General features: G+C 35.6%; 1 protein-coding gene across 1 annotated transcript in view; it reads right to left on the reverse strand.

Annotated features, from left to right (window-relative positions):
• Positions 1 to 17,340, reverse strand: part of OTOGL (otogelin like) — a 204,151-nt gene that overhangs the window by 30,327 nt on the left and 156,484 nt on the right. Inside the window, exons 33-43 of the mRNA XM_025881365.2 lie at positions 14,833 to 15,000; positions 12,892 to 13,170; positions 11,123 to 11,240; positions 6,775 to 6,854; positions 6,394 to 6,467; position 5,083; positions 4,015 to 4,085; positions 1,110 to 1,287; positions 682 to 824; positions 421 to 444; positions 236 to 328 (exon numbers count right to left, since the gene is read on the reverse strand). Of these exons, the coding sequence (XP_025737150.2) occupies positions 236 to 328; positions 421 to 444; positions 682 to 824; positions 1,110 to 1,287; positions 4,015 to 4,085; position 5,083; positions 6,394 to 6,467; positions 6,775 to 6,854; positions 11,123 to 11,240; positions 12,892 to 13,170; positions 14,833 to 15,000 (1,229 nt within the window). The remainder of the gene's footprint in view (positions 1 to 235; positions 329 to 420; positions 445 to 681; positions 825 to 1,109; positions 1,288 to 4,014; positions 4,086 to 5,082; positions 5,084 to 6,393; positions 6,468 to 6,774; positions 6,855 to 11,122; positions 11,241 to 12,891; positions 13,171 to 14,832; positions 15,001 to 17,340) is intronic.

Consider the following 17,340-nt stretch of genomic DNA (forward strand, 5'->3'; position numbering starts at 1 on the left):
TGGCTGTTACAGTTAACCTCACAAGGGGAGAAATATTTGCAACACTTGATACATTGTGGAAGGGGAAATATATTAAAAAACAATTTTTTACTGTCCATGAAAAGAATGATTAAACACAATAACAATGAAACTGCACTGATATGTTTGATTTTCCCTGTTTTTGGAAATAATTGTGTTTAATATAATTTCTTAATTTTCTCTAACGTGAGGGTATCTTTTAACTTTGTGCTCTTACCTTTCTTGCTGCCCGATTAACAAGTATTTTATGTATAGATGTTGTCAAGTTTAACTTCTTAAAACAAAGTCCGTACATTCTTCCAGAGAAGGCCTGAATTTGAAAAAACATTAAAACTTTATGGAGTTAAACAAAACTTTAACAATGAAGAGAAGGAATTTATGAGACACTTTGCAAATACTCACTAGCTTTTTAAGTGTATTTCCATTCTGAAAAAAATGTATAAAGAACACTTTTAAAAAATATATTACTTGACTTCTTAAAAAATATTATTCAAATTAATATTACATGCCTCTAAATATATTCACATGAAACATTTTTTGAGTACTAGAAGATAAATCTCAGCGAGTTCTTGAGCCCTTTCTGGCTCTGAGAATATCTAATGTTGCAGTGTACATCAGCTATAGATTTATGAAGAAATGACACGAGAATGGATTATGACCTACCTGATTCATGGAACATTTTTCAATGTGAGCAACTATAATTTCCCCAGGAATTCTTACTAAGATATAAGAAGCCATACTATACAATGCTGCATTGTTTCCATCAAATGTAATAATGCTCAGTTCTGACAACATGGAACACCGACCTAAAAAAAATGGTGGAGAGTGGATTTGGTCTATTAACTATTTGTATTTGTAGTAATGATTACTCCTTTAAAAAAAAACAAACTTTCAAATTAGTGTTATTATGTTTGACAAGCAGCAACTCTAAAAGTTGTATATTGGGAAATAAAATCATAAATTAAATGAAGAAATTTCAGCAGTAACTTTGGCGTGATGAGTGGGGTGATGAGCTCAAAAAAAATAAAAATAAAAATAACAGTCTCTTCCCAATTGGAAAACTGCCTGCCATGTAAGAAATGCAAACTTACAAGGACATTCCCACTCAGGGCAGCAGATATCACTGTTCACTTGCACGGGCCTTCCCCGGAAACCACAGTCAGGCATTTCCAAGTCCTTTGGGCAATTAAGAGACCAGTTGTACAACTGCCACTCCATATTAAGGCATATATATTGGCTACAATTATAAACAGGATCAAATTGTTGAGGCTGTTAATAAAAAAGAAAATTCGTTTTCTTTTTTCTGTTTTCAACAAATGTTTTCAATTAATTTTTTAATTCCCCATTCACATTGCCCATAGTATACATTTCCTAAATATGAAAGCTTTTGAAAGATAATTTAAATTTCACTACAATTTTTGTTGATGTCTTCTCTCTAAAATACTCAGTTTGAACTTAAGTTAAGCTTTATCTTAATACTGATTTGAAATCAGAATTGTCCATAGACTCAGACATCTGAGCAAATCGAAATCTTGTTCTAAATTGTCTTCATTACTGTTTGCAAACAGACCTATACAGTGCAGGTCAAGCTTTCATATGTCCTGTAAAGCAAGTATATCATTATAACTTCTGCTAATGTCAGTTTAAAAAAACTGCTACTTAATACTATAAATATTTCATTAAACATTCATATGTGAGATCAGCTTAACAGCACCTGGATAAAACCATTATAAATTAATTTTTATATATAGCTCACTGACTTCTAGATAAACAAATAAAAAATCAGTGGTAGATTTTTCAAAATTTATAAATTTTATTGTATTTAAATTATGGTAATAAGTATAACAATGATCAAACATTTATGTCACATATTATGTTCAAGATATTATTCTAATTCACACATTTCACTCCCACAACAACAGCCCTCTGAGGGGGCCCCTCTACTAAAACTGTTTTAACAATGTCACCAATGAACTCTACATTGCCAAATCCAACAGTTTTCATACCTCATCTTATTGACCTACTAACATATTTAGGATAGCATAGTACTCCAACTTCCTTAATGTTTTCTTTCCCTGGCTTCTAGACCACCTACAATCTCTTCCATTTTCTCCTATTTCACTATCCTTTGCTTGTTTGCCTTCATGTCTTCCTCCTTCCTCTCTTCTCCATCTGTTCTCACTCCCTTTGTGATTTCATCCCATCACTGAGAATTCCCAAAATTTAATTCACCTTGACCTCTGCTCTAAGCTCTCTTTATGTCTACCAGATCTGTACATCTGCAGCTTTTTGATGTCTAAGAGCAATCTCAGTCTTTACATGACAAACCAGAACCCTTGATGACACCCACCCCTGACCTTCACTTCCCACAATTTCCCAATCCTGATTAATGCCAACTTTATCCTTTAACTGCTCAAGGCGAAGATCTTAGAATCTTTGATGCCTCTGTTTCACTCACAGCCCACATCTAATCTTTCAGCAAATTCTGGGCCCTCTATATTCAAAATACACCCTGAAACCAGGCATTTCTCACCATTCTCACGGCTACCCCCTGGTCGTGCCACCATCATCTCTGCCTAAATTCCCACAAAAGCCTCCTAACTGGTTCTGTTGTCTCTTTACACCCTACTGTCAACACAGCAGCTAAAATGATCCTAAAACAAATATGATCATATAATTTCTGTGCTCAAAAATATCCAATGTCTTCCTATGTCTTTGAAAAATAAAAGCCACAGTCTTTATAATCATCTACAAGGCTTTAAATAATCTCATTTATTTCTTATCTTATTGATTACTTATTTAATGGCCTCCTTATTATTCTTTTAAATGTCTGATACATTTTTACCTCTGGGCCTTTGCACTTGCTGGTCCTTCTGCCTGGAACCCTGGTTCCTGGTTCTCACAGCTATTCCTACTGCCCTGGTTCTCTGCGTGGCTCCATTTCTGAACTTCTTCAGATCTTTTACTCTAAAGTTACTTTATCCATGAGGCTTTTCTGAGCATGTCATTGAAAATAGACTTATTTTTTCCTGAGCACACCTTCTAACATTTTATATAACTTAGTAACTTATTTTGCTTACTGGCTATCTTAGAGTCTCCAATAGAATATAAACTCCATAAAGGCATGAATTTTTGCTTGCTTTTATATTGTTTTATCTATAGAACTTGGATAGTGCCGGGCCAAAAATGGTGTTAAATAAATATTGGTGGAACGAACAGTTGGCTTATCAAACAAGTGGCACATTTGAAGTAAGAAGATAACTAAGTTCAAGTCTCAGCTAAGACAATTAGGAGGTCTCGGGTCCAATGAGCTTACCTTTTTTTGCTTGTCAATGTATCTTTGTTATCTGGCACAGTGCCTGGCATATAATAGCTACTTAATAAATATTTGTGAATGCCTGCCTTACAGAGAAGCCCACATCAGTTAAATTTTTATTGAAGAATCACACTTAAGACCTCATTTGAGGGGCGCCTGGGTGGTTCAGTCAATTAAGCTTCTGCCTTAATTGTCATGACCCCAGGATCCTGGGATTGAGCCCTGCATCGGGTTCCCTGCTCAGCGGGGAATCTGCTCCTCCCTCTCTCCCTTTCCCTTTCCTCCTTTCCCTCTCTCCCTCTCCCTCTGCTTCTCACCCCTGCTTGTGTGCTCTCTCCCCCCACCCTTAAATAAATAAATAAATAAATAAATAAATAAATAAATAAATAAAATCTCAAGGGAAAAAAAAAGACCTCATTTGAATTTTGTTTTTCTTAGTGTAATACCAGAATCTAATTAGTAGGACATATCTAAACCAGGTAAGAAAACACAATTGTATTTATGCCTCTGAGAGGGCACAAAAAATTGCTAAATTTAATGCATGCTTCTTATTATCTTTTGGCAAAGATAGACCAGAGAGCATAGAAAAAGAAGTTTAATAGCACTTGGATAGTGATACAGAAACTTGAACAGATGCTCTAAGGAAATGCAAGTAGATGGAATAGATTGCCCAGCCATACCTCGCATTCCAAACCTGTCGTTGTTGGCGTTAGCATTTCCAATACAGTGAAGTCTGACGGAGTAATCATTTCTGGACCTGTTAGAAATGAAGATATCCTTTCCATTAGTGGAATGGTATCCATCCTGTATGGAATTTCCATGCAGTAGAAACTGTGCTAAGGAATTTTATACAGATTATTTCATTTATTCCTCGCAAGAACTCTGTAAAGTAGATAACAATACTCTTATCATTTTACAGATAAGGAAACAAAGGTATAGACAGGTAAGCTAGGAAGTGTCAGGGCCAGAATTCAAACTTGGGAAGTCTTATTCCAGAGCTTGGATTTTTAACCACCATTCTATAAACATCTTCACTCTCTTGATAGTGTCAACACCACTGTTTCAATAGGTAAAAATATCAGTATCACTAAAGAGTGCTCAGGAGTTACAAATTTTGTTGTCTTTTAAATATAAGTAGTGAAGCTGATTCGTTTCCCTTGGTGAATTTCTAGAGTGTGTTCCTTGCAGGCAGAATGGACAGTGCTGTGAGCCCCTTGTGGACCACCAGTTGGTGGGTGCCATGAAGGAGTGTAATCCATGGAAAGGGAAGATGTGATTGGTTAAACACATTTGTAAGGCACCTTCAAAAGCTTTTTGTTAGGGCTAAAGTTATTTCTAAAATAGTTAAAGTCTGAATGACCAAAGAACAGCCAGAATGAATGGTTAAAATTTTGTCTAGCTATAATTGGTATCCATCGTTAATAATGCCTAAAAATGACTGTATTCTTTTCTTCTTGCTGCTGTAACAAATCATTACAAATTTAGTGGCTTAAAACATCACCAATTTATTATCTTGTAGCTCTGGAAGTCAAAGTCCTAAAAATCAAAGTATCAGCAGAGCTGCATTCCTTCTGGAGGCTCTAAGGAAGAATCTGTTTCCTTCCCTTTTCCAGTTCTTGGAATTGCCTGAATACTTTGGTTTCTGGTCCCTTTCTCCACCTTCAAAGTCATAGCATAATGTCTTCAAATTTCTCTCCCTTCCTCCGCTTCTCTGATTCTGTCATCATGTCACCTTCTCTGACTCCGACCCTCTTGCCACTCTCTTATCAGGTCCCTTGTTACAATACTGGGTACATATGGATAACACAGGATAATTTCCCCATCTCAAGATCCTTAAATTACTCACATTTGCAAAGTCCCTTTGCATGTAAGGTCGTATTCCCAAATTCTTGGGATTAAGAGGTGGACATTTTTTGAAGGGCCATTATTCAGTCTATCACAATGATGTAAGAGAAAACTTACTTTTTCAGTGAAATAAATTCTCTAAGTGACCTCAATTTTGTTCTTATTTTATGGTTCCTAATTTACAGAATAAAGAAGAACAAAATTCCCATTCCTCGGTCCTAGGAGCAGTGTTCATATTCTAGAAGATTGCATCTTCTAGAAAATATGAAACAATACAGACTTAAATATTTTTATTCTTGTCATCATAAACATTTAAGCCATAGAAGAGGAAACAAAGTTCTAGTTCAAAACTAGCACAGAGTCATGGAAAATTCTGATGACTTACAAGGATTAAATGTATGCCAAGTGATTAGTCCAATGCCTGGCAGGTACTAAGTACTTGGTAAATGGGAGCCAGTAAGAATAGTGGTAATAGTGATAGTTATAGGGAGGTTTATGTGTGTCAACTATACTTCAATTTTTAAATCTTGTTTATTTAGATAGTTGGTTCAGAACATTTTTATTTAAAAAAAATCTCCTAGCACGGACTATGAAATCTGAAACTCCTACATAAGGTCACAACACCTACTTGCCTTTCTTAGCAGATAATGTAATTAGAAATACAATTAAACTATGATAATATAACCAAAGAAAGAAAGAATAAGCATCTGAACTTTTCTAAAGTATAGTCTCAAGAAAAATAATACATTACATCTGTCAAGCCTTACTGTAAATAGATTTATCAAGCCCTTTCCTAAGCCAAGTTTCCTAGAGAGGGAGAGAAGTGAGCTATGAGCCGGAATGTCTACTTCAGAGGCTGGGACAGAACACAGGAATAAGAATGAAAGTGCCAAAGGATGACTTCATTTGCATTAACATCTCTTTAGAGTCAACTTAACCACTGTGAAAATTTAAGCACGATTTAGTGACACCCAAATTCTAGGTTTAAAATGTGAGGGAAGTCCTTGTTATGTCTACTACCGGAATAGAGGAAGAGGTGAACAAAATGAAGAAGCCATTCAGAAAACCTAGCATGCTGAGCCAGGGAACAGCTACAGAATGAAATGAAGTGACTGCTGGGTTTTCTAGTCAACAGGATAGTACTGAGGTCATAGCTGTTACGTGTGCCAAGACTTAAACTACATAATGTTAATTTCAGGGTCTCAAATGGTAACGATAGCTGTAAACATGGGTAGAGATGGTTTACCTGGTGGCATTAATGCTGGTTCTGTGGGAATCAGAGGTACGCCTACAAAAAACCACAAAGATACACTTCCTTAATCTGTTGTACTTAAAATTAGGCCCATGTATATTTCCTATAGGGATCTTTAGCTTCAAGAAAAATGTTTTGGGAGAGAGAGCACAGGAGGAATGTTAGAGGGAAGATTTATATGTTTTAGAAAGTAAGTAGAAACAAAAAAAATGTGGAAGGAATATTAAAGAAGCATCTTACAGAAGTCTGTTCTCTAAAGCTTCTGTTTACAACCGCTATCAGTAGAGAAAAAATATTCACGTGTTTCATTTTTCAGAATAAATTAGGTAAGGTTCTCACTTACAGTCTCCTGGATAAACACATTTGAGGGTGATCTCATCAAGGATCATATTTTTAGGGCAGTAGGGCAAGCATCCTTCAACACTTTACATGAAAAAAAAGTGAAAAAAGTTTAAAACATAAAAAAATACTGAGGTTAATATGCAACTAAGACATATTCTTCCTAAAGTCTTCTATTCTGTTTGTCAAGCAGTAAGGGGTGCTCCATTTGCTGCCATTCCATCATACTTCATTTTATGAAATCCCAACCCCTAGGGGATGATAAACAGAGATCATTCATGATTAATGAAGAATTTGAACACAGACTTTTCAAAGCACACACTTATGCTTGGAACACACTAAAGCCACGCTCTATAAATCACTGGAAATGCAGAAGAATCATTTATTGTGATTTTAATCTATATTTATTATACTTTCCACTCCTATACTCCCCCAAATCTCAGTAGATAGAGATGCTTTTTAAATATCCTTGCCTTAAGGACACTGGCAGAACAAAAGAGACACTCAGTGGCTCTCCCTGAGTACTATTAAGCCCTGAAGTCCTTGAGAAGGTATTAGGAACCTCTGGGTGGAAGGGATGGAGGTAGAACATGGTTGCTGTTCTTTAAGGACAAGGAGGAGAGGAGGAGAAGCTGCAGATCTCAAGAGCCCAAATGTTTGGCAGTACCCTGGGAGGATATGGTTGTATATAAGCCTATGGAGATTGGATTTCAAGTTCCAGGATGTTTGGTTTTCTTAAGGATCTCCACTTCTCATGCATGGCACAGAAGCAAAGCAAGGGCCCCAAATTTAAAGGAGCTATGGTTTGGGCATCATGGGCCAAAGACAAGAGGGACCGTCTGAAATGTTTTTATCTAAGGGAATGAAGCCAATATAAGAAGGGAGGTTACATTTTCTTTCTTGTCCAATTGAGTCTCAGAGTCCAATTTATTCTGATTCAAAGGAAATAAATGCAATCTTTTGTGTAGAACCAAATATTAGATTCATACATGCTAGAGAGAATTAACGCAAATGTTTTTATAAAAAGTCTTGCCTATCTGCCTTTCAAATACACCAGAAGTTAGTAATAGTATTTTTAATATTTTTAGACATTTCCAATTGCCACATCTGTGAAGTAAAGAATTTGAATTAAAAATACTCAAGGCCTTTTTCCAACTCCAGACGAAAATGAACGTGACATTAGGAGTAAGTATTGCCACCAGACAGCACTAGTTCATGGAGGGAAATCCAGGCAACAGTTTTTAAAAAACAAGAAAAGCTAATTTCTCTTTTAACATGAGACACATTTAGCCATCTCTTGGATACCTCCCTCACAGATGATTCTTTTTACATAAATAGCTTAGTTTATGTGACCAATTGTTTATTTCATAAAATGAACTTGAATAATAAAACTTTAACTGCTGTATGATATTCCTATTCTACTCTAAACTTTGTGAAACAAACAAACAAACAAAATTAAAGCTACTATATGGATGAAGAGACTAGGGCCAGTCAGTTATCATTAAATTAAATAAACATCAATTTTTTGTGCAACTCAATTACTTTGTAATTGTTTTATGCAAGTCAAAACCACAGCCACTTTCTTAAAATATTTGGCAGAAATCAGAAACTTACTCCTTTAGAATGCCTTCATGGTTGCACACAGCAGATTCTTCTTTATTTTATCATACAACTGATAATCTATTCAACTTTTGACTGATAAATAAATGCCTCAGATGTAGACCATGTCTTATAATAGGTATATTACATAACAGGAATAACTATTTACATATGGGCTCTATGGTATGCTAGCTGGCATCTTTTCTTATAGAAGTTCTCATTTCCACTAGATATTTTTGTTTTTAACACTTGCTATGTGCCAGAAACTTCAATCATCTAGAACGAGGATGGTGGTTCTGCCGGGGACTTGGCGGAGGATTACAGAGGTGTATTAAAGCCCCAGCTCCATACTTGAATCTCCCCTCAGGGCTGCAAATACAAAAATGAGCAATAATTAGGCACCTTGATGCAGGACAGGGGGAGAGGTTGAAAGAAGAAAGAGATGAGAAACAGCTTGACAGAGGCAAAGTTTCATCCTGAATCTCTTCTCTGTATCCTAACCAAAAGAGAAGCTTTGGAATAGCTACTGACCAAACTATGGCAGCATTGAGGATCTGGGTTCAGCTGCCTAGGAGACTGATTAGAGCATAAGAAATAATAAAGTAGCTAAATGCCACTTCAAACTATGGCCCATTTCCTCCCCTGTGCTGGGCTGGCCATGCTCTCTGCCCTCCATCTTCCTTCCTTCCTTGCCCGGGTGCCCTCCTCACTATGGGGCCTCCGTTGTGTGTCCTACCAGAAGAGACAGGAAACAGGTGTGTGAACATGAGAGGTCCAAGTGAATGCTGAAGATGTCTCCTTTTCATAAAGAATTGGCTGTTCTTATTTTTAAGAAAATAAAGAGGGGTGCCTGAGTGGCTCAGATGGTTAAGCATCTGCCTTCAGCTTGGGTCATGATCCCAGGATCCTAGGGTTGAGCCCTGCATTGGGCTCAGAGTCTGCATGTCCCTCTCCCTCTGCTGCTCCCCAACTCATGTGTGCTCTTTCTCTCAAATGAATAAATAAAATCTTTAAGAAAAAAAAAGAAAAGGAATAGTACTACCTCCTTCTCTCTGCTCCCATTGCACTTCATACCTTGTAGAGGTTCCATTCCTGGCCCCACGACTGCCTACAAACTGTGTCCCCTCTCTGTGCCTTTGTAAAGGTTTCCTCCCCTGACAGTGGGAATAAGGAGATGACCCAATTCACAGCACTTGGCACCGAGTGAGTCACACTACAAACGCTACGGTGTGCTAGTTGTTGTTACTGCTTTAGCCCTCTTTCCACTCTATTATCATTATTGGCTTTTGTGTCTGTCTTCTTCCTAAAGACTGGGAGCTCCTAGAAAGAGGTGCTGTGTCTCATTCACTCACATGCCCAGGACCTTTTGTAGCCCCAGTGTCTGTCACAGAAATGAAGCTCATAGATACCTCATGTAAAATGATCCTTTAAAAAAAATTCCCTATTATTGTTCCATTTCCTTGTTCTCCTTTGTAGCAAAACTCCTTAATAAAAAAAAAAAAGAAGCTGTTTATACTGTCTCCATTTTGCCTCTTCTTATTCTCTGTTTTGCCAAATCTAATGAACAATTTTCAGTCTCAAATTTAAAATCCTCAAAACTAAATTCCTGACTTTTCCTGCAGATTGCTCCTCCTACCATCCTCCCTATCTAAAAAAAACGGCAACTAAGTCACCCCATTAAGTGGAATCATTTGAATTTGCTAAAATTTGAGCAGTTTTTACTACAAAAATGGTAATTTCATACTTACAAACTGTTGAGGCCTAACCTTGAATCTAAGTCCTTTTTCTCTCATGATCGATATTAAATCAGTATAACCCATGGCCCTAAGTTCAAAATATATTTGGAATCATCACATTTTTCACAACTTTCAGGGCTACCAAGCTAGTCAAATCCCTTTCATGTCTTCTCTGAATTACTGACCAGTTCTGCCCTTGTCCTTTGCCACCCCAACAGTCAGTACAACAGTCAAAGGAAACTTTTTAAACATAAATCAAATCACGTCACTTCTCTGTCCAAAATATACCAGGGCATGCCCAGAGGAAAAAAAAAAAAAAAACACGAAGTCCCCACAATGGGCCACGAGGCCCTATATGATTTGCGCACCACTGTGATTCTCTGGTTTCATCTCCTACTTCTCTTAGTTTTGTTCACTTTGCTCCAACTGACTGACTTCCTTATTTAGCTTCAAACACACCAAACACATTCCCAACCCCAGGACCTTTGCACTATCCTCAGATTGCAAGACTCTTTCCCCAGATATCCACATGGCCAGTTCCCTTCCTTCCTTTGTATCTCTGACCACACACTACCTTGTTTATGTATTTTTCCCTGACTACCTTATGTTATTAGCAAAGACACATACGCCTCCTGCTCTCTGTATCCCTTCCTTTCCTTTCTTTTTCTCCATAACACCTATCTCCATCTAACAATATATTGTATTACAAATTTATGTTTTTATTGGTTTATTCTCTACTTTAACCCAACATAGTGTAAGCAGCATGAGGGCAGGTACTTTGTCTGTTTTGTTCAGTACGGTATCCATATCAGCTAGAATTCTTGTCACATAGCAGCCCCTCAATAACTATTGCTTGAATAAAAGGAAATGAATTCTTTAATAAGTATAGAGCACATACAAGTTATTCTTGAGAACTGTTTTTAAATTTTAAAATTCTAAAAAAAAAAAAATCCATCGAGAGAAGAATCTGCTAAGGCTGGAAGTTGAGCATTGAATGAATGGGTAAACATGACTTACGGTGGAAGAAATTTACACGCTTGTGCTTCAGGGTCACTGCATGTTTTAAAGCAGGGAGTGGTACAAGGTTCATACCTCCATTCACACATCCTCCGGTAGGGCACTGCTGCCTGGATTTCTGGGGAAATAAGGAAGTCTAGATTGCACATATTTTTCATGTACGGCTTGAAAAATAATGATTTATGATAGTAACCCTTCTAGGATTTGACCTCTCCTTGACCATGATGCTGTAGAAAAGACAGACCTAGGGCAAAGACATTGCCATTGCTTGATGATCAAAGTATTTCATGGTTAGGCTGAATATCTGAATGTTAGTCTACCTTCCAAAGATTTTAAAAAGCCAGCAGTTGGAGAAAGCCAAGAAAAATTAAAAATCTTTTCCCTTTATGTTCACTGGATTCTCATGAGCTACGTGTCATAATAATACCAAACACTTGTTTGGAATTTTACTTTTTGCAAAGTAATCTTTTGTCTATTATTCTATTTTATCCTAGCAAGCCTGCTGAGTATTATTTTCATTTTATAAATGAAAAAAATGAGGCTCAGAGGAGCCAAACGACTTGCCAAGTTCAAACAATTAAGAAAATGGCAAGACCAAAGACATGTTTCCTGATATCAAACCTAGGAAGAGCATTCCATCTTTGTTCTCACAGAACTTAGAGCATTACCTTGTACATGGTATTACCTGATGACAAAAATAAATGAATGGGTTTTAATAATACATGCTTACAGTTATAAAGCCTCCCTTGATTGAAGAGTTTTCTCTTACAAACTGCTAGTACTCTCCCCTTCCCACAACATAGAACAGACTTTCTGTTGCAATCCAAAATTACCTCTGAAGAAGAGAGCTCCATAAAGGAGAAAGTTCACAGTAGAGGTTATGTTTCTCAGATTTCTAAATTGGAGGGGAAATAGAGGCTCATAATGTTCAACTTCTAAGTAAACTCAAGTAAAAATATCATATCTACTCTATAGAATGTAGTACAGGCACATCAGTGACTTTTTTTCATGAGTACAGGAACCATTTTTAATAGGCAAAAACTTGAAGCTCGTCTGAATTTCTAAAATCCAACAGCTATTGAGGTTTGCAGAAATTAATCCACAACAGAAAAGGCAAATGAATGAATGAAACGAGTGATAGGTTAAAATTAAATAATTTGTTTGGAAGAGCCAAGGTTGTTATGTTAAGCTCCTAGATTTTGAAAATAAAACATGACTTTTAAACATCAGATGAGGCAGTGAAGATTCCTCTCTGAAATTTGGAAAACTCAATAGCTATAAAACTGTAAGGATTTCTAGAAATAAAATCAGGCTTCTACTGAACCAGGTAAATCATCCAGAAGTCAATAGAACCAGATACCCTACTATTCAAAAGAAAGAGATAAACATGCTGTCTTTATCATTAAGAATCAGGTTATTGAGAAGCTGCCTTCTAGGAAAGAAAAAGTACAAACAGCAGACCCAAGAGATGTGAGGACGCTCGGTTTCCATGGGGCCATAATTAAAAGTAACATTATTTAAGGCTGTTCTAAGCTATTTGCCAATTAATTTATGTGATATAATAACTCTATAAAGTAGGTATTATTATTTCCCCCAACCTAATTTCACATAAACTGAAGGACAAAGAGGTTAAGGAACTTACTCACTCGAGGTCAAACAATCTGACCTACTTGGACTCATTTAGGAATGACTTAAAAATTAAAATTTGGTATTTTGCCATAATGTAAATTATCTATTGATTCTCCTTTTGAAGATATCAGGAACCATACCTTCTATGCTGAAGCTACTTGAATGTTTGAATTCTTCAGAATCATCATATTTTGATGCTTTGACACTAGAATCTGTGCAGATGATGAAAAAGCCTTTCTTGCTGTATAACTCAAACGCACTGTAACCAGGAATCCAGAGACCCTGATGGTGGAAAAACGTGGCTCTCTGTTGGAAGGCTGAATTCGCCTGCCACAGTTCCAAAGTAAGAGTGTCCTCATCATGCACATAGAGAAAGTAGTTTGGCCTTTCAGCAGATTCCAAGGAAACAAGCGTCAATGCTGTAAAACATAGAGCAGTGTGTTTGACATGCCCCTGGGCTCTCTGAAGGAAGCAGATCATCAACGCCAGCATTGTAAAATGCATTTGCAAAGAGAGAACTGCACATCTGCCATATATAATTTATACCAATCTCCAGGATTTCAGAAATGAATCCTAAGATCTCTAAAAGAAAAATTATTTTAATGTAATGAATTGTTATTCAGCTTAAAACTCAAAAAGATCAGTCTTTGCTGAGTTCTATTTTTTAAATAATTTCTCATGTCCCGGGGGGGGGGGGCGGGAAGAAGAAATATCAGCTTAGGACACCGGAACACACAATTTCATACAAGGAATTGGATGATTGATTGAACACATATTTGTATTTGCAAGCTTTAACATTTTCAAATGCACAGAATCTCCAAATGGCTAAGTTGGATGATCTAAAAGAATAGGGAAACAGATCAATTTAGGCATGTCATTCCATTTCAATATCACTGGGTTCAAAATGGGTAAGTAATCTTGCAAGTGATTTTGCAGCATTAAGAAAAATCTATTTGCTCAACATTATTGTCTATTTCCCAATAGATGGTCAAATGGCTAATAAACAACTATAAAAGATTTGAGAAATGTCATCCTTTTTTGTTACAGGCTTTAAAAAGTTTTCCTTGTATTTGTAAAACCCATGATATAAAAGTTTTTTAATTGAGATTTTAGTTTTAATTTCTTAGACCTTAATTTTTTAGGTTTTAATTGTTTTAGTTTAAATCCATTAGGATTTTTCTATTAAAACATTAATTATTATAAATCATAACATGAAGAGCTCGCTCAAATCCAATACATAATTCCAAAGGCATTGATTATATTTTAAAACTTGCAAGCCCCTCTGCTGAGCACTGGAAGATGCAAACAAGAATAAAAGAATTCTTTTTCAGAGGAAAAATATATAACAAAACATATAAATTGGAACTTCAGACTGTGATAGGTGTTTTCATAGATTAAAAAGAATTAAAGTTCTTTTTTACAAGAATGAAGCAATTCATTCTAACTAGAAAATGAGATTTCTCAAAATAGATATAAAAATTGAGTCTGATTCATTTAATAAATATTTTCTAAGCTCATACAACACCTCATGCATGATTCTAAGTAGGGCTAGTATAGCACCAGTGTAGCCTGATTATCACCAGATCAGAAGGGGACACTAACCACTAGTTAGAACAGGTGCCAAGTGGATAGGACCAGTATAGATCTGCAGATGCAAATCAGTTAATGTGGGACCGGGGACCGGGACAGACAAGGCCATATAAGGATAACAGACTGTCTAGACTCTGATTTATTTTCTTAATATTTAACTTCTTCGATATCCAATCAAAATTTCAAAAATTTCAAATCAAGTCTACAATGGTTTCTATGAAAATTTAAGTTGTGCTTTATTTAGAACCAAAAATTTAATCAAATAATTTCAACTCTAATGTATATATGCCAAGAGATAAACAAAGAAAAGATTTTATATATAAAAGAGAAAGTTCGTTCATGTACCAGTGTCTTATTTTACTTTCTATCCTTTAGGACACCTAAAAAAAAAAGCCATAAACGTATTAGATCCTCAACTAATAGCATGAATAAATGAAAAACAATGTAAATGGAAAATGAAATTCCTATTTTCAATTGGAAATTATACTTACATGATGCCTTCTCTTTAAAAAGGCCTGGAGTAATCATAAAATTAAAAAATAAATTGCCATGAATACTACTCCTTGGCAAAGAGAAAATGCTTCTACTGGTCATATTGGCCCCCAGAACAAGGCCACTCTGTCCATAACTTGCCAGCATGTATGGCCCTTCTCCAAGCCCTAGTTAAATGCAGATAAGAGAATTATAAATTGGCATAGGAGTTTTACAATTATAAACTGGCATAGGAGTTTTAACATTTCAAGCTGTCATTTCAATGGGATAAATGTTAATAACAAAGAAATACTCTAAAAATTATTGTGCATTTAAATATTTATCATTAATAAAATAAGTGAACTATTTTCAAAAATAATATACTATGATGAACTAGAATATATATATGTCATATTTAGATTATGTAATTTAAAACATAAAGGTTTTATATATGTATATATGTTACATGTATCTGTATATGTAAAATAGTGCTCCTTAGAAGAGTGATTTAAGCTTTCTGTATCTCAATTTTTGTCACCTATATGAAGGTTATCCAGGTAACTTTCTACTCTTATATCCCATGATTTGAATCTATTCTCAATAAACATAAATTTATCTCTATTCATGGCCAGGGATTTTGAAAGTCTTCTAAAAATCATCTCTCTCTAATCAGTTGCATTGCATGAAAACAGAATTCACAGATATGATATACAATATTTTACTGTTTGGGGAATTACTGATTTTACCAGTGAGGCATGTCTATAAAAAAGAAAATAGGATGAAGCTCAACAGAGAAGTCCAAAGTCTTTTTACTTATGCTATTGTTTCTCATGCACTGAAATAGCTCCATAAAAAATGGAAAATATTTACTATAGTAAAAAACTTATTAGCGTAGAGACAAACTTGAAACTCAATCAGAATAACCTTTCTGCAAACCTTATCTTATGAATTATAAATAAGTTCACTGACATTCAAAAAAATTATGAGTTAGATTTTGTGATAATAAGTTCAGTTTACCTTCAGCCCAGTCTCTATGCCATTTAAGGTTTTTAATATAACTGAGAGACTATAAAATTTTGAAGTTTCTTCTGATTCATCAAAATTAAGTTACATAATTATCAGCTGTATGCTTGGCATAGGTATATGTATATTTTCTATGTTATAAGTTATGTAAAATGTTAATATATATGTGGCAAGTGCTATCATAAAAGATCAATCCAGTTGTTGTCAGTGAATTTCTCATTCCTTCTTTCCTCTAATTTTTATCTCAAGAACAACTTGCCTCACCAAGCCCACTCTTAAGATGGAGGAGAAAAAAAATCTAAAGAAATCAGAGGGTTAGGTTTTTTCCTCTTTCAGGACTGAAGATCAGGTTTGAGGGAAGGGAGACATCATTAGACTAGGGGGTCAAAAGTCTTTGAAGCAAAAAGGGGAACAAGAATCAAAATTTCCATCATGAAGACCTAGAGAAGAGACAGGGACTCAGGATAAGTTATCTTCAAGTGTTGGCCCCTCCACTGACTGGAGACACTTCATCATTGAACAGCTGGGGACCCTTACAAGCCATGAGAAAAAGGGTTTTATCAGGAATTTGGACACCTTGAGTAGGGATGGAGACTTGAAGACAATTGCCCCACCAAGATGGAACAGAGCAGAAACAGTGGAGAATCTCTCTATGAGCCCACAGCATGGACTCCCCACTGCTCTGACAAATACATACAATGTACAGTTTTCTTTATATGAGTCCAAAGCTACAACAACCAAACAAAGCTATATCATTAGTCTCCACTATTTGCTGGCTCATTTTCTAAGAGAAATAAGAGCAACATAAACTTCCAAGAGGAAAATGTATTTCAATTTATAAATATGTTGGTTTGTACAAATATGTAAATAATGTATAAATCAGTAGATAAGTATGTAAATCACAATGAGATATAATTCAAAATGAAGAAGACATATAAAACTACAACTTGGACTGAAGCACCCTCATGGACATTCGACATAAGAATAGGAGAAAGAAATTAGACAACTAAACAAAATCTCTTCTCTACAGCATCAGTCCCTTACTATCAGCAACCTGAAGAGACAATTGTTACCTGAGAAATCCATTTGTATAAAAATCAAAAGCTTCTGAGGTGTCTCCCAGTTGATTTATATCTTGTGTCTGGATAGTCATACATTTTCACTAGCAATTCACCAGTGAAATCATTGACTTTGTCATTGACTTTATCATTAATTTTCTTTAAGGAGAAGTATAATTTTACCACCTACTAAAAGCAATCATTTCCTTCTGTGATTATTTAAACACAATATTAAGCATATCCTATCTAATAAAATCACTCTGAGCTTAAAACTTGCACAACAATTTTTAGTGGAATATTGAAGACCTTACTCACCGACAGCAATCACAATAATAAAACCTTTGTATTTTTAGTAAATGCCATAAAATGAACATGAAGATATTACATACAGTCTTTGCATTAAAGATTATTGAAATAATATCAGCTGTAACCTCTGAATTCTCCTAC

The sequence above is a fragment of the Callorhinus ursinus genome, unplaced genomic scaffold (assembly GCF_003265705.2).
Source record: "Callorhinus ursinus isolate GAN/ISIS: 27379988/994484 unplaced genomic scaffold, GSC_fseal_2.0 scaffold14, whole genome shotgun sequence".
Taxonomy (NCBI): Eukaryota; Metazoa; Chordata; class Mammalia; order Carnivora; family Otariidae; genus Callorhinus; species Callorhinus ursinus.